Raw genomic sequence first — 18,162 nt, forward strand, 5'->3', positions numbered from 1 at the left:
GAACATAAGGAAGCATGGAGGGCATTAGGTAAGGGAAAGGAAGGGAAAAATGAAGGGGGTGGAAATCAGGAGGGGATAAGCCATAAGAGACTATGGACTCCAGGAACCGAACTGAGGTTTTAGAGTAGAGGGGTGTGGAGGGATGGGTTAGCCTGGTGATGGGTATTAAAGAGGGAATTGTTGCATAGAGCCCTGGGTGTTATATGCAAACAATGAAGCATGGAACACTACATCAATGTAGTACTTACTACATACTAATTACTTACATACTAATGATGTACTGTATGGTGACTAACAATTAAAAAACAAGTAACATGGTGCTTAGCTGTTTGATCTAGGGGAGTCCTCCTAGGGCCTTTAGAGGACAGTGTAAGCTTTTCCTCAACATGGAATCTTTTGTTTTTCTAGTAGTCCTTGTCACATGACATTATGCTGATTTGAATAATCCCAAATTAAATGTATGATTTCCAAGAAGAGAAAGTTGTGTAGAATTTAATTTATTACAGGTCTTGGTAAAGAGAAAGCAAAGCATGCTATATGCATATTTTTAATGTTTCTAGGTAACATTGTGTGAGTATGAATTAAATCAAAGGATGATGGTTACTTTTTGGTCTGTGTTTTACTGTCTATACAGCAAACTTCTTGCAAAATCACATTGATACATAACAACTAATCACATTGATAAATGTCATGTTAGCATGTTCCTATTTTACTTTAAAATTTAAACCAACACATTTTTATTTCTATTAGAAACCAACACCCAGTCTTCCTGATCTCTAGAATGACCGCAGTAAAATTTAGCTACCCATAGAACCAAACTAAAATTTTTACTTCCTACTAAATTCATTTGCCCCTGATTTTAATTTTAAATAGATTTGTGTGTATTTTAAAAAACACAGTTGTTCTTAAACTTCACATTTAATTAAAGATGGAATTTTTAAAACAACAACAAAGAGGCTTACCTCATTACAACAACCATTCATCACAGCAGAGTTCCTGTGTATTCCATATATGGCATCTTTCTGTGGGGCTACTTTCCAACATGAAGCTGTTTCCTGACCACCTGATCTTTGGGTGATCTGTGTTCTCCTCTAATAACCTCTTCTTTCTCTTTCTTTCTTCCTTTCCTTTTCTTTCTGTTCTTTCCTTTCTGTTCTTTCCTTTCCTCTCCTTCTTTCTTAACAACTTCAGATTCTTTTTTCAATTTTTAAAAAAAAATTTTGACTGTATGTAAGATGTGATCAGAATGGCTTTGTGAGGGGCACCTGGGTGGCTCAGTGGGTTAGGCTGCTGCCATTGGCTCAGGTCATGATCCCAGGGTCCTTGGATTGAGTCTCTCTGCTCAGCAGGTAGCCTGCTTCCCTCTCTCTCTCTCTGCCTGCCTCTCTGTCTACTTGTGATTTCTCTGTCAAATAAATAAATAAAAATCTTTAAAAAAAAAAAAAAGAGAGAGAATGGCTTTGTGAGTTAAGACAGATCTTGTCCAAGCATATACCTAAGGTCCTATTTTTAAATAAAAAAGAGAAAACCCCTCTGTGTCTTCAGGCAACAGTATTCCTGATTCTCACTTTAATTGAGAGATTCCTAAAAATAAAAATGCATTTATGTATGATCTATATGCGCAAGGACAGTCAGTGAGTTAGGTTAGGCACTGCCATATATGTTATTTCAGTGCAGATTTGAGATTTAATTGGCTTAATACAATCTTAAGGAATATAGGTTTCTTTCTCTAATACTTGTTTAATCATAAACCCTGGGTTATAGATTTACCGCTTTGCTGTTTTTATTTTCTCTCTTTGTTTCTGTTGATTATTGAAGGAATGAAAACAAAGGCCTTCGGTAATATGAAAAGGATTCACTTCAAATGAAAAAGTATTTTGGGGAAGCACCTGACTATACCCCCAAGATTGAAAATATCAAAAATACATCACTCTCTAATTTAAATTTGTTTTTGAAAGTTTTAAAGATTATTTGAACAAAGCCCCCGAGATTTTGGAAGACTCCTTTTATAAATTTTTTTTTTTTTTAAATAAAGTTTCTCATATAGCCTGGTACTTTTTATCAGCCCTCATTTTACATGGTAGAAATAACAATTTGAGAAAAGCAAACTCAAACTTCTTAGACATCAAGCACAAGTACTCTTTTGTTTAAAAAGAAAAAAATCCGTTGAAACCACTCCCCCCCAATTCAGTAAAGCAAGAAGCATCACATTAGGAGATAATTCATGTTATAAATAGCTGTGGTATTGAAGAAAGTGTTATTTGAAATGGTGAGACAATAGGCTCACCAAAGTATGAGTACTTAAGCACATATATGCAAGATTATTGCTAAAACGAGGGTTTTGAAAGTTTTCTATAACAAGTTCTATATGGTTCTATTGTATTTTGAGTCTTTGTTAGCATTCCTTTTTGACTCTGTGTGGATATATGTACTTTATGCTTGTAAATTGATGATTTATTTGTTTTTGACTTTCAGATCCTACTCAAATGGGAGGCCTGAGCATGCTGCTTTTAGCTGGAGAACATGCTCTTGGAACACCAGAGGTAAGCTGGTCCTCATTCCTGCCCACTCTGCTCACACTGAGGCTTGAAAACACAGACATTTGCATTTTCATGCTCTTAGTTCTGTAGTTTTACTGTTTACAGCTCATAAGCAAACTTTATCTTTCTTTTTGTTTGTTTTGGTCAAGATCTGTATGTGCTTTGTAGTGTGCCTTGAGTAGAGCAGAAGTGGTGGAAATAAACCCAAGAGGACGCAAATTAAGAGATCAGGTGCAGATTTTTGTGGTTTTGTGAACCTCAGAGAGAGAAATGGAATGTACTGATAATTAGCATTTGCCACAATTGTGTCATAGGTCTGTAGGGTGGGTCCTCTGATTCATTCCCTCTATTCATAATGTATCCTGCTTTTGTGACGTTCTCTTACAGACTTTTGCTAGTGAAAACATGAGAGTTTAACTGTCAAGTCTTTCTGGTACCTGAATAAATCCAAACTTGTTTTTTTGAAACATGGCATTCCAAGATTGTTTTATTCTTTAAAATGGAAAATGAAAAGGACCCAGGCCCTTATGACATTGGTTTTATGAGATCTCTTCTTCTTTGTGGTTATTGGGCTGCTTTTACAAAACATTTTTGGCATGGTTTGATGGGCAGGTCATAGCAGCTAACCATGCATATTTTGCATTTGTGGAATTTCTCTCTTTTCCAGACCTATTTAACAGAGGCCAGACAAATTAACCTGAGATCATGCTATTTTACCATGCGCAGGTACTTGAGAATGAGACTTTTGAGTCCCAACCAGAGCCACTATTTATGGCCAAAGAGCAGTCAGCTCAATTCTACTTTTTTTTGAAGTTATGAATATGCCGTACAGAGTACAGTTGACTCTTAATTTAAATAGGGATTTTCACGATACTGTGTAAGATATTTCTATCACAGAGGCTTTTAATTATCTGTAGTTCACATTTGGGATCCATAATAGTTGACCATATATTTAACATAATTATTGTGATTCCATTTGATTCGGTGTAGCAAAAGAATGTGTGTAAACTGGTATACTGGGAGTTGTTTACATTGTACTAATCTTTAGCCGAGAAAAATAAACATGTCACTTTGTACCTTTGCATACTTACTATTCAGCATGTTTTTACTTCCTAACACAATAGAATTCTCGGAAACCATTTCTCTTTCTAACACATGGCTGCCTGATAGCAATCATAATGACTCTCACTTAGGTATAGAGCATCACAAGCATGTTGCAAAAGGTGAATGTTGGAATAATAATGCACACTTGACCTTTTCAACACAGCGTGACTCATGATTTCTAAGAATGTACTGTGTTGTGAGAGTCAGCATCATCTTTTCTAACAGATTATACTATAATGTGTTTTCTTCCCAGCTTCTGTTACCATTCTTTCTAACTTCATGGAACACATGCAAATTAAATAAATAAATATTTGTAAAACTTAGAAAAAAATGTTAGTCAAAGAAAAAACTGCCCCCGCCCTACAACCCCTGCCTTTGCTTAAAGTCTACTTCCTGGGCTCTCTTCAGGGAGAAGATCTCCCTTTTAAGAACAGCAGGTTTTTTACACAAGTAATTTAAACAGTGGTCAACTTTTTATTTCTGAGGAAGGGGAACTGTTTTGAGAATTCTGGAGCAAAAGTAGTTTATAAAGGTAAATTACTTAAAGAAGTGCACCATATAGGAAAAGGGAATCTTTGCTAATGAAGAAGTTGCCAGCCATTTGGTCTTGAAGAACCACTTCTAAGAATATAGCTCCTTCTTGCTTCCTACTTCTCATCTCAGAGGTATATTTAGGTCACTAATCGAGATACTGAAACAATAAAGCAGTGAGTGTTGTACAAAATTAACCTGTGTCTAAATATGGTTCATTTTGAGAGCTCATATTGTAGATATCATCAGTAGACTTCATTTAGCATCTGTTTTCCCTGCAAAATCTTCTCATTCCAAATATGTAAACATGGTTGTAGAATGGTAGGGGCCCAGATACATAGGCAGATGATGAACAATAAATATGTACTTAGAGTTTCCTAAGAAAATTATCAGGGTAATGAGATAAGGAGAGAATGTTACAGAAGTTTCATAGTGCTGACATTTGGAACAATTACTGTGATATGTGTTTATGCTATTAGGTAGGACCAGTCAAATAAAGTGACATTTTACAAAAATTCGGCCACGTAAAAAGTCTAATCATAACGGCTTTTTTAAATGCCATTGCAGAATTCTTATTCTGAAATACTATTCTTAAAGGGAGGAGATTTTCCTTTGTTAATTAACCTCAAACCTAACTACATAGAAAAAAATCCTCAGAAGTTTGTATTTTTAAATGTAGAAATTTTAATATAGGTAATAGTTGTTTAAAAAAAAAATTCTAGAAGGCATGTAGGCTTGCTGTAAATAATAACTTATCAGATTAATATATTTGAATATATTCTAATATCTAAAGTAATAAAATTCCATATTGAAAGCTTGTTTGGCCTGTAATCGTTCCTGGATCTCCCTAATGTGCTTTTAAGAGTTTTTAGAGAGAAATCGTAGGTTCTTGAGCTATCAATGGGGAAGTAATGACAAAGAAAATGTTTGAGTTGTCTTTTTCCTGAATCTTCTGATCAGTTCTGATTTTGCCATAATAAGTTTGTGGCATTATTAGGTGTACATTTGTACATACTGCTATTGTTGAGGCAGGCTTAGTTTTCAGTTGTGCTATCTTTTTCTCTGATTAATAAAAAGGCTGAAATTTGTATTTACAGTTTGGTTCTTTTGTTTTTCACATAAATGATTAGTCGTGTGTTTCCTTTATTTCCAGGGTACGTTGAAATGCATTAAGATTTTTAAAAACTGCTTGTCATTCACTTATGGATGAGGAAGCAAAATAGATGAACTAGCAGGACAGACATAAAGGAGTGACCCTCCTCCCCACCACAGGCTCAACATGCCACACTAAGCTGGCCTCTGTTGAAACTTGGTGAAATGTAAGCATGCAAGTCTCCCTAACAAATACCTCTTAATAGTGAGGGAAACAGAAAGAATGTTACCAATGAACATCAGATTTTTGCAAAGATAGTTAAATCAGAAGCCAAATGGAAGTTGCTTAATCAGTAAAATACAGTATACAGATCAGCTGAGAATAGGCCTGCAGAGGGCTACAGAGGACGTGAGAGGCAATCTGTTCAGCATTCCCGTCAGACTCTGGGAAGAGCAAAAGAGAAGGCCGTTATATAAATAGAGGTAGGCCCTTACATTTCATATCAGAGATTTATTATCTAAAGATGAAAAGGCAGTGAATGAAGTTTATAATATCTGATCTCGGGTTTGTAGAAGTGCTCTCCAATACTAAAAATAGTCTATACTATTATATGTGTTACTTTAATACAAATGTAAAGCTTAATAAAATTTAAGGAATAAAGGCCAGGAGTGCTGTGTTTCAAGGAGTGTGTAGGGACTGAAGTCCACACATAATACAGAGAACAGCATGGATCCGTATTGGAAAGGACCACACTCCATATCCTGCCTGAGTCAGGGCCAGAAAGTCCTGAGTAGTACAGAAGGAAGGGTGGTTTGGGGACTAAAAGAAAATGTAGTAAGTTAAGGAGAGTAATCCTAGCTGCTGAGAAGGTTTGAGGCATCAGTATCTATTTAGTTGTGATGGAAGGCAAACTTTCAAATGTGTGGGAAGTATATTGGAGGTTAAGTCTGTGATTTTACAATGCCTAATTCTTTCCTTGGAACCAAAAAATAAGACAGTAGAGTCCTTCATCCTGTAAAATGGAGGTAGTAATAACACCCACTTGGGGGGGGGGGAGTGCCTGGGTGGCTCAGTGGGTTAAAGCCTCTGCCTTCTGCTCAAGCCCTGATCCAAGGGTCCTGGGTTCGAGCCCTGCATTGGGCTCTCTGCTCAACAGGAAGTCTGCTTCCCTTCCTCTCTCTCTCTCTTTGCCTGCCTCTCTGCCTACTTGTGATCTCTGTCTGTCAAATAAATAAAATCTTAAAAAAAAAAAAATACCCACTTGCCTCTAACTCCCAAGACACCTGTGAAGATTCATTAAGTAAAACCTATAAGGCAGTTTCACCTCTCCTGAAGAGCATTCTTGCAGGTTCCGAGTGTTACTAACCTATGTTATTCTAGGCATTTCATACATAACTTAAAAGCTTAAATTCTACAAGGCATCAGTCCTACAGGATTTCGTGTGCGTGCGTTACTGGCACGGCACCATGTGCATACGCACACATGCGCACACACACATGCAGGGCTCCTTATCCATCGATAACTGGTAGGAAATTGCAGTTACAATTTATTCTCAATCACGAGGTGCTTGAGAAGGAGACAACTTTTTAATACATGGTATAAATTACTGGATAGGAAGTATGACTTAAGCAGAGTAGCTGAGTTAGCATAAAAAGTTAGTGGAGAAGATGCTAGCAAATGATGGTAACACTTCCATTATCAAGGGACTAGACAATTTGTATGTAAGGAGTGAACAGTGTAGTAACTGTGTGCCATCTTTTCACACATTCAGTCACATGGCAGGTATTTACCTAATGCTTACTATGTGCCAGTCCCATCAGAGAACAAACCCAGACATGATTCTGGACCGTCATGGAGCTCATGGGGTAATGATGTACAGGGTTTTATATACAGCAAATTCTTCACATACTTCTGACTTCAAAGGAGATTTCACTGATTTTGTTGATCACCATCTGCCTGTTCAAAAGTAAAACAGTTCATATATCCAAATTTCCATATGATTGAAACTTGAAAATTAAATACTACAAATTAAATATATTTTGTTTCATGTTCATAACATCAATCTCTCACTTCCTCCAGGGAGCCCGTCCTGATTAGTTGAGCCAAATTTGATTCCTCTTGTTCCTGATCGTTGCTTTTACTGTCAGTGTTATGCATTATAGCTTTTGATTATGTTTAGTTTTGTTCTTTATTATAAACTCTGTAATAAAAGTCTTTAATTTTTTTTTCTCATTGTATACAATGTGTAAGTCTTGATTCATCCAGAAGATGTTAAGCAACTTGAGGTCAGGAACATTAAATTTAACTGCAGGGCTCCTTACTTGTTTGTAGAGTAGTCACTGAACTATCATTTATTGAGTACTTCCTTCATTCCTGGTATCATTCTGAAATGCATTACCGAAGAGTAACTCGATCTCCACAACAACTCTGTGCGTTAAGTCTTCCTGCTTCACAAGTAAACATTAAGCCATTAAGTGAGGAAGTGGAAGCAGAGAAGGGCTAAATAACTTTCTCAAAGTTATTTTGAAGTGCAGAACTGGGATTTCAACCCCGGAGGACTGGGTTCAGTCCCCATGCGGTATCCGGGGCCTTTATGATTCATCCTCCACCCAGCCGATCCCAAATCTGGTTTCTTCTCCTTTCTTCCGTGGCACACCATGCTGGAGCTGTATAGGGTCGTTTCGTGAATGATTTCTGGATCAGACACTGTGCTAAGCACTTCCATGGATTATTTCATTTCATCCTCCAGCAAGCCCTTTGAGGTTGGTGTATTATTATTTATTATTATCCCCTTTTTATAAAGGGGGATAATCTGTCTAGGCTAAAGAGATTGCATAGCCTCTCCAAGATCATCGTGTGATAAAGTCCTGGTGTCAGGATTTACCTAGTCAGTCAGGTTTCCAGGCAATAGTAGGTTATAAGCAATTAAGGTTTTGTGGAGTCAAAAGTCTCAGATGGATTTTTGACTATCGTTGGCTCTCCCAACCCTCATGTTGTTCAAGGATCCATTGTATTTGTTATGAAAGATTATGTCCATGTTTTACACACTGAGTTTTAAGTTTAAAACAAACATTCTGATAAAATTAAAATTCACATGTCTTTATTATAATTTTTGACATAAGTGAACCAGGGGAAATTATTTTTCCATTGGTTGGTACATTTGAACCTGTTTGATATGTGCCTTCTTAGGCTATTACTAATTTGTCTATTCCACTGTGCTTAAATGCACTGAATTCTCTACCCCTGCCCCCCCCCACCCCAAACTCTTACCCTGTCCCATCAAAGCTTTCATTTCATGTTTTTTTTTAACTTCTAAACCTATCTCATGAGGAAATACCCTAGATTTACATTTTCTGTTACTTGCTTTCTGGGTGAAATCACTGCCCACTTTGACAACTGCTGGCTAGCCCCGCCTCGTTCACATATCAGCAGCCTGGGGCTCTGGGCTCATGGAATCCAGTCCTTTTGCCCAGCTTGACTGACAGGCATCTGTCCTTGCCGAGTGTCCAGGCCATGGTGCTCCAGACAGTGCTGAACTTGCATGGGCTCTTCAGTCTCTCCGAGATGGTTGGAGGGGTGGCAGGGAAGGTGGGCCGCATAAGAGCTGGGACTCAGAAAGAGGAGGGTGGAGAACTAGAGGACAGACGAGAAGGGGGTGGTTGCTGCTGTGCTGTGTGGCTAAGAGCTTGTTCTGTACGCTGTTGCGTTCTGTCTCCGCATTGCCTCCTGAAGAAGGCAGAGTGCCGGTGTTAGCTACTTTGTCACGTGAGGAACTGGAAGCAGGAGCATGCTGTGATTTGTCTCAGCTACCGTGGCAGGTACTTGTAGACGTGGCCAGGAGCCCCTTCTGGACTCCTACTAGTGCTCTACTGCGTGGCTTAGAATGATGGGAGAACTTCACTCAGGCGCAGCAGGTGTCACCCTGGTAGCCCTGGGGTCCTGAGTCGAACCCCGGAGGCCGTGTACTCCTGGTTTGGGAGCATGCGATTCTGTGCGGGGTTATTTGGTGATGCTCCCCAGGGTAGCTCAGTACTCTGCCTAGTGGTGGCTGGGTCCTGGTGTCAGCTAGCCAAGTGCTGTGCTTCCGCACTCTGATTCTCTCTGACCTAATTTTAAGTTTAATTAAGGGTGGCTTTATTTTAATCCTTAAAAACATTTTGAAGGACTAACTTGGATGTAATATGCTTACATTTAATTCACCTGTGTTTAAGCACAAGTCCATTTCAGAGCTTCATTTAACATCTCCTATTAAATGCAAATTAAATGATCACTCAGGTACTCTGTTAGAGAAGAATACTTGGCAAAAGCTGTCAATTGTAGGAAAGGCTGGGGGAGGCTGAACGAGAGTGAGAATCAGTTCACTGGCCCTGGGCATCATGAGGAATCTTTACCCTTGAACTCTGAAACAGAATCCTCTTCTCCCTAACTCTCTCCTCCCACTGAAGACAACTGCCCTGTGCATGCGTACTTTCCCTTCCCCCATCCTGAAACCCTTTCAGTGAAAGGCTTTCACTGACCTTAGAAATCCTGGCCCTGTCCAGACCCTTTCCCTCAGCCCTGACGTCCTTCCAGGCAATTACTGGGGCCTGGCAAATACCATCTCTGATTTAATTGGGGCCCCACATCTCAGTTGGTTTATTTTTTTAACCTTCTAATTGGTCTCCTGCCTCCAGTCACTTCTCAGCCAAGGTCATCCTGCACTCCACTGACAGAATTATCTAACTACCTATCTCTCATCATGCTGCTCCACTGAGTGAAAACCTTGGCTGGCTCCCCATTGCCTTCAGCCTAATTTTCAAACTTTGTAACAGAGAATTCAGATTTCTCTGTTTGATTCATCTCCCACTACACTCCAGGCTTCTACTCTTCGTCCGCACTGAGAAAGTCATTGTTTCTCAGCACACAGGGCACCTGCTTCCATACATTTCCTCCTGCTGCTACCACATCATTTGCACAATTCTGGTGTCTTCTCCTAGGCATATCTTAGATGTTACTGTCTTAATAACTTCTGCTTATTCCAAAAGGAGTGAAGGCTACCTACCGTACTCTGTCTTCAGAGGCCTTACCCTGCTACTGTGTTCTGCCACCGTGCACTTACATCTTAACTGTGTAGCTGTCCCCCACACTTGGATTATAAGCCACTTAAGGGCCAGACACTTTGCCTTAGTTATCATTTCATTCCCCAGCACATAATGCATACAGGTGGAATGTAAGCTTCTTAAAAGCAGTATGCAGTTTTGTGACTGGCACATAGTGGGTTTTTATTGAGTATTTGTTGAAGGAGTTGAGTATCAACAAATGTTTGAAATAGCAGGGCAGAACTGTATGGCTCAAATGAAACCAATGCACTTAACCCTTTTTGTTGACTGTGTTTATCCAAATCCAACTGTGTGGGGCTGCAGTCTTCAACCTTGTGAGGGAGGAAAAGGCTGGTGCTAATACCTAGCTTTCCAAAGCACTTCTCCTGCATCTCACTAGTGTGATCTTGTTTTATATCAGGAGGCGGGATCACATTTCTGTATCTTCTGTTTGCATGATGTCAAGTGTACTTGTGGGAAAAGATACTACTTTGTTGTAATCTTAATTAGGCTAATAATAACTCTTTCCTGGTTATTGAGAATTATGGTTAAATCAAAGGGAAGTTTGGATTTAAGGGACATTAACAAAACTTTGCTTTTAAGAATCCCCTTAGCTGTTTCTTACTTGGGCAGATAGCTACACCTAGTGGCTTTATGGATTATTTCAGAGACTCTAGGAAAAGCTTTTGGGGTTTTTTTCCTCCCTTTATTTAACCTCTGCTTATTTGGTGTCTTTTCTTTCCTCTTAATTAATGAAGCGGTATCTTTGACTCATATATTCTCTTATATTTAGAAAGTACGCTGGCCCCAGCATAGGAATGGAGATTGAGGAATTGATATTTATCCATAAAATGCAAATCCCCATATAATAAGTAATTTGGAGTACTATTAGTACAAATAGCAAGGTGATAAGGTCTGGGACCCTCTGACTAGAACTTAAATAGGAGCCTTGTGTGCAAAATACTCTCTTACTTTTATGTGGATATAATCCCAGATTTCTTTAACAAATGTGTATATTTATCAGTATATGCACAAATGTATACCTCTGCCTTGGATGCCTTATTTGTCAAGCACACAAGAATGAATTTCTACATACATACATTTTCCGTGTCATTGAGCCATATTTACATTTTGAGATTTCTGATGGAAATATGCCTAGCATGTATCACACGCATTTCTGCCTTTTAATAAAGCCTATATTTTATAATTATCCTTATCTTGACAACTTAGAACCATAGTTATAAATATTAATTACTTGAGTCAACTGAAGCCTTTAGGAGAAGCTTTGAGACTCTTTGCTCTACTTTAATTTCTTTTAGATAGACCACAGTGCTTTACAAAACATTTGTGTCTGTTCACAGTTTTTTCTGTCCTCTCCCTGCCTTTGCTGCTGGCATTGGGTTTTTTGTTGTTGTTTGTTTCTTGTTTTTGTTTTTGCCACCCTCTTCCTATTATCCCCACTCAAGGCCCCTTATCATTTTGGCTTCAATTTCTGCTATGGACTAGAGGTAACCACACATCTAGTAGGATCCCAGTTCTCTTGGCTCCTGAATTTGTGCTGTTTACACCAAAAATATATGCTAAATTCACAGTGCCTTAAACTTATGGGTAAAGTTAAAGGTTACTGGATTTTGAGAGACATCTTTGAGGTGCATAGCTTAGTGATTCTGTTCTGCTATTTTAACCATTGGTCAGTCTTTGTTGTGTGATTCCTGGCCAGGTCATTGAGATTTCTTTGTTTCCACACACAAATAGAACCAAGGCAGTTAACAGATACTCACTGTACATCTGCTGTATATCTGGTATGTGGTGAGCACAAACATGCATATGTAGACTTCCTTGATTTCATAGCCCAATTAATATAATGTGTGGAGGATTACAGTTGCCTTGATAATTACTCACATTTGAATTCTCTATTCAGATAGAAAGTTGTATTGATGACCATCCATTTTAATGATTTGCAGAGGGTCTCATTTAACTTCAAAATTTTGTGACTTGTATCGTTATGGCCAAATAATCTATAAACAGCACTTGGAGAGAGAGTTGACTTTTCTTATTATAGTTCATATGAACTCTAAGCCATAGGGTAACTAATCTTCTCATAACTGGTAACTGGTAACTTTATCATGTGTGGTGAAATAGCTATCTGAAGTAAGAATTTATATAATATAGACTTTATGCAGTTTAGCTCCCTAAATATATTTGATTCCAACTATCTTTTGTAGATTGTCACATGTGCAATCTATATTACTAAGTTTTAAGACCCTTCATAATTTTAATTTAATCCTAGGCTTGATTTTTAAAAAATTATTGATTATTTACCAAGATATCTAGAGCTACACATAAATGATTTCTTTATAAACCAAGATAGTGTTGATTTTTCTTCATCATTTCTTCATCATTCCTAGATAAAGCTATATTTTATTCAAGTATTCCTTTCAGTGAAGGAATCCTTTGTGGCTAGTAATTTTGAGTTCGTTGGCCTTCTTTTTAGTGCATTTTGTGTCTCCTTGGCTTCAAATTCTTGGGAAGTAAATAATACCATTGATTGGGCCATTTGGTATACAATTTGTCAATTAGTCAAGTGATAGGGAGCTGGTCTTTGGCAGCCAGACCACAGGTGGCAAATGAAAGAAAGCTTCTGCACCTTCTCGAGTTCATCACTGGAAGAAGATGGCCGTTACTCTTTCAAATACAGAGATGGCAATTGAAATTTCAGATGCTGGTTCCTGCCCAGTGACCTATGATAATGTTAGAGGAACATATCTTAAGTGTCTAATAAAGAGGTTTAGTGAGAAATTCCATTTTTAGGAACATAACCTGGGTGATTGTCATCTGTTTCCATAAGATTCAACCACATAATATAATCATTTGCAGCTCTTAAAATTACATTGGAAAAGCTTTAACAACACAGGAAAAATCATATAAAAAGCGTTCTTTAACTGTAGTACAGCGTCTCAATTTTGATGAAGTTATCTTATACAGCTGGAAGAATATATATAATACTTATATATATAAGTATTAACAGTGCTTATCTTCTGGAGATAGCACTGTCGATTTTTCTTCTGTACTTCAGTTTTTGGGTTTTTCTCAGATTTGCAGCAGTGAACTTAGATTATTTTATTGTCAGAAATATGTTTATTTAAAACTATTTTTAACTTGTTTTTCTCTGTAATAAAACATAACTTTTTCCCTAAGACTTCCTAACCTTGTCACATAGGAAGGGAACTAAGAGGACACACTGATTTAGGATTTAGAAGACACGTCAAACTTTTTTTTAGTTTATTTAAAATACTTGTTGACCTTGTGAGCAGGCAAAGTTGAACATTCTTTATTAAACAAAGCCCTAGGAAGAAGATGAACAATAAACAAATATTTATGCCTTGTGGTGATAGAATAAGGGGATTATTGAATGTTGGGGGAGAGGAGATATTGTTTACTTCTCTGGTCCTTAGTTCCTTCACTTGTAAAAAGGGTCAGATGAGAGGAATAATCGTACTGTTCTCTCAACATTCCTTGACTCTCAAGACATTTGAATTACAGTTGGCTGTCTATGTGATTATGTCACCCAAATGGCAGAGATAGGTCCTGACAAGTGTGTGTGTCCTGACAAGAATACTTGATTAATAACAAGAATTTTTTTTAAAATCCAGTGGTATTTCTATAAATGTTGTTAGTAATAAAGATCGCAAATAAATATTATAGAGCCCTAAATATTTACCCAATGCAGTGATTAGTGCAAAGAAAATATGTATAATAAAAGAAAATATTCTTAAGTAAATACTATTCTATGATTAGGGTTTGTGTATAAACACATGAACACCTAGAAAACCAGAATTTGATTTTAGTTTTGTTTTTGCAAATGTTTTATATTATCAAATCCCATTTGTGTTTTCATGCAGTTCAATGATACAAAATATTGAGGAAACGTAGAACACAAAAGAAATAGGTATTTTTTGGAATTGGTGACAGAAAGCCACCAATGGATATTAACTTTTCTAAAATGCATTGTCTTGTCCATCTCCTGCTTTTCATTGCATTATTGAACTGTTGGATGGCGCTTTGTATGAAACTTGGTGGACTGTAACTGCTATTTTGTCATAGTTTGCCTCAGTTGGGTGAATGAAAACTATTCTCTTCTCCAACAGGAATGTTTGAAGTGGCATTTGTCATCTGTTGTCTTCCAGAAACTATCTCTATGATGTCTCATACCATCTTTCTTCGTTTCAGATATCCTCTGGCACTTGTAGACAGGATGTTTCAGAATCCCCTGAATTACGTCAGAAGTCCCCATTATTTCAGTTTGCTGAGGTAATGTATTACAGTTCATACTTAATGAGATTATAATGTGAGCTTAAATTTAGACTGATGACAGTAACTTAAAGTACTGAAGAATTCTCCTTAGCTTACTTAACGTAGATGGGAAAAGAGAGTCAAATTTTGGAAAAGGTATTTTGGAACTCCAGTCTCCTAATTAAGGAATAACTTTATGTACTTTATGTCTATAGGAGCTTGTTATTAAGTCACAGTAAATATATTTAAACTGTACCATTGATTTTTGTTTATGAATATAGTAAAATTCAGGATACAATTTAATTATTGTTAGAACTCTGTCATTTATTAGCTGTTAATTTATCAGGTGCTACATCAGAAGATGTAATCCACTCATGGTTATTGGCTATGCATTCCTTTCTTTTTTTTAAGTACCCTTTGCTCTTAATTGAGACATTAGCATGCATTTGGCAATTTTCAAAGTCCTGTGTCTTTTATCAAACCTGTTTGACTCAATATGTTTCTAACATTGCTTCAGAGATGTGCAGGAAAGCATATTATCCTTAATAGGAAGTCTGTAAGGTTAAGACTGCTTCCCAAAATATCTTCGTTTATCATAGAACTTAATATGGAGCCATCATTATTAATTTTCTTAAACCTTAACCCAACTGATCTTCCCGTGATCATTTGAATTGTCTTTTATACTAGACCTTCTCTCACACTGTCCTGATAAAACCCTTCCTAACATTTGCCATTGTGTTAGGTTTTGGACAAAGAGAACATATTTTTAGTTTCAGATTTTTTTTTCCCTCTCCAGTGCCCTTTTCTGGTGGTTCTCAACATTCTATTGGCAAAACTACTGTTCACAAAGGCAGAGGCCATTCCTTTTCAGACATTGTTTGTAATATGTGTAAATGCCTTGCTGGTATCACCAGAATGTTAGAATACGTATTTGCTCACATATTCCTTATCTATCACTTTTCTTTCTGACCGTGTGAGATATGCTGTGAATTACAAATGTTTTGTATATTGTTTCCTTAAGAATTTAATGTCAGGATTCGCTGTGCACTCAGTTTTTAAACAGTAGTTGTAGAGATGTTAAATAATCTTGGTCCCAACTTTGAAAGCAGAGATGCTTGACCAGGGGCCCCTAAACCTCAAAAGATCTAATGAAAACCCTAAAATTTCCTGTGAACATTTAGGTGTGTTGGCATACGTGCATTTTTGTGGATTCTATAGCACACCTAGGAGTCCAAAGAGATCCCTAACTCTTTTGCTTTTATATAAAGAGTCCCTATCTCAAATCTGATACTTCTTCAGGAGCTCTCTATTCATGTGATTAACTGAGTATCTCTTTAACCCAATATTAATTTACAAGTAAATCCTTTTGTTTAGAAACTTGTAAAATGCTTTTCAAAAATCTAGATGGTTGATGATGGTGTTTCTCTTCATTTCATTCGTCTTAACCCTCAAAGAACTGTAGGTTAGGCAATTAACCTAGGCATAAACTAATTATTTTCCTAACTTTTATTGAGGGTGCATGGGAATGAAAAATGCTCTCTGAAGTAAGACCTACCCAGGACTTCAGGAAAATCCTTGTGGATTCATATTTGCAGTCTGTCACACTTGCACATGGAGCTCATTTGAAATGATAGGTTTCATGGTCTAACCAAGAAGAGTGTAATTTTACCTTAACATGTCTTTAAAATACTTGGTTAAATTTTATTTATCCACAATGGTCTGTTTATATATAGTTTGTTAAATAGATCTGGATTTATTTTTTTTTTTACTGATACTTATTCTAAAGATGCTTATATGTCTCATTATAGTGGCATTAAAATTTTCTTAATGGCTTCAGCAGTGAATAAAGTCAGTAGTTCCATCAGTCTCTTTTCTTATTCTGTCTCATCCCTAAACATTACTTTGATACTATTTCACTGACAGCCTCCATGGTTTTTCCAACCAGCTTAACTTAATTAAGAGGAAAAAAAACTACTTCTCTGATCGAAGAATTCTGATTAATTAAGGTGCATTTGTTGCTTAGTAGGTACCCTTTGATGGAGTTGGTGAGCACAGTTAATTGAAGGAAAATACTTTTATGGGACCGGGAATGGACTGAATTCGTAACGCCCAGGCCTTTTGCTCTTGTAACTCACTTTCTCCCCATTTTGTAGCTGGATAGAAGTCTTTTTCACTTTGGAAGCAAAATTAGTAACTGACCTTGTTCTCAAAAGATCTTTGAAAAGTATTTCCATGGGGCCATCAGAGCAAACTTTTAAAGAGGCTACCATAATTACCAAGTGGAAAGGAAAGGCCTCCTAGTAGAACCAGCTGTGGTATGGCAGAATCCTCTATCCACGGTCAGATGCCTGAAGAGTGAGGATGAGAGAGAGTGTGTGTATGTAGGCATGCATGGTGTTGCAAAAGAAATGCTATTCCTCTTCAGTGAATAATTTATTGAGTGCTGGTGCAATGCCAGTGTCTTCTGTAGCTTTTCTTTTCCCCGTAATCCTGTAAAATGGGGATTATTCTCTTCATCATTATCATCAATTTATAGTTGGGAAAAAATAAGTTTTAGAAAGATAAGCTGAGCTGCCCAAGTTCATGTAGCTGGTGAGGAGTCAGCTAAGATTCAATCCCAGATACCCAGAGCCACATCCATATGCTTCTCCAACACTGTTTCCCAGCTGCCTCTCAACAGAGAACAGCTTGGGGGGAGTGGTGTAGGGAAGAGAGAGCAACTGGCTTTTCTTGCAGCTTCCAGCTTTTATAATATTTTTTAAAATATATTGAAATAAAGCAGTTCATCTCACGTCTCCTCCACGGCTGGCTGCAGCATACCTGATACCCTACAAGAGACATGGCAAATGAGCCAAACTTGGTCTTTTGTTCTTCCAGTCATCTGTTTTTAGAAACATGGCCTTTGTCTTCCTTTATCATTTATAAATACTGTTCTTCTAAAAGGCATTAAGGGTGATGATTCATGTCTTAATCTTTATCAGTGTCTACAGTGGAAATATATGGCAGAATCTATTAGTCTGATATGAGAAAATGTCCTTGTGCATTAAAAATTACTTGTTTCCTTTCAGATATCTTCAAGTTCATCCCACCCTGATACTCCTTCAAAACAGTGTCAAGCATCAGCCTTGTTTCAGTTTGCAGAGGTATTGCCTCTTTTTTTTAAATGATTATTGGGCTGAGAAACTTACTGAGCTCAGGAAATACTAGAATGGAGTTTTAATAACATACAATGAACTTTAGGCATGCCTCTTGCCATTACGAATATAATGCACATAAGGGAATACTTAATGCTTTTTGCTGCCTTTGCTGTAATCATAGATCAGCTCCATATTTTGCATTCATTTTATAAGCATTCATTACGGAGTTCATTTAGAATAGACACTTTCCAGTAATTCATTTGTTTCATTTTACCTTGTTCTTAATTTATTTTAAAAGCTTTGGAAAAAACTGCTGTCCACATCCATAGGATTCCAATTTATTAAATGTTTCCAGTAGTGAAATTAGATGCTGTGATTTATGAAAG

The 18,162-nt window shown here is 37.2% G+C and overlaps 1 protein-coding gene across 13 annotated transcripts in view; it reads left to right on the top strand.

The window, feature by feature from the left end:
• The window catches only part of BBX (BBX high mobility group box domain containing), a 274,818-nt gene that overhangs the window by 195,452 nt on the left and 61,204 nt on the right, over positions 1–18,162 (top strand). For 12 of the 13 annotated variants that reach the window (XM_045088295.1, XM_045088299.1, XM_004769116.3 and 9 more), the window contains 3 exons: positions 2,476–2,543; positions 14,577–14,657; positions 17,708–17,782. In XM_045088295.1, the coding sequence (XP_044944230.1) occupies positions 2,476–2,543; positions 14,577–14,657; positions 17,708–17,782 (224 nt within the window). The remainder of the gene's footprint in view (positions 1–2,475; positions 2,544–14,576; positions 14,658–17,707; positions 17,783–18,162) is intronic. The other variant, XM_013064872.2, reaches the window with a different exon arrangement.

This window comes from Mustela putorius, unplaced genomic scaffold (genome assembly GCF_011764305.1).
Source record: "Mustela putorius furo isolate JIRA1106 unplaced genomic scaffold, ASM1176430v1.1 tig00003834_pilon_pilon_pilon, whole genome shotgun sequence".
Classification (NCBI taxonomy): Eukaryota; Metazoa; Chordata; class Mammalia; order Carnivora; family Mustelidae; genus Mustela; species Mustela putorius.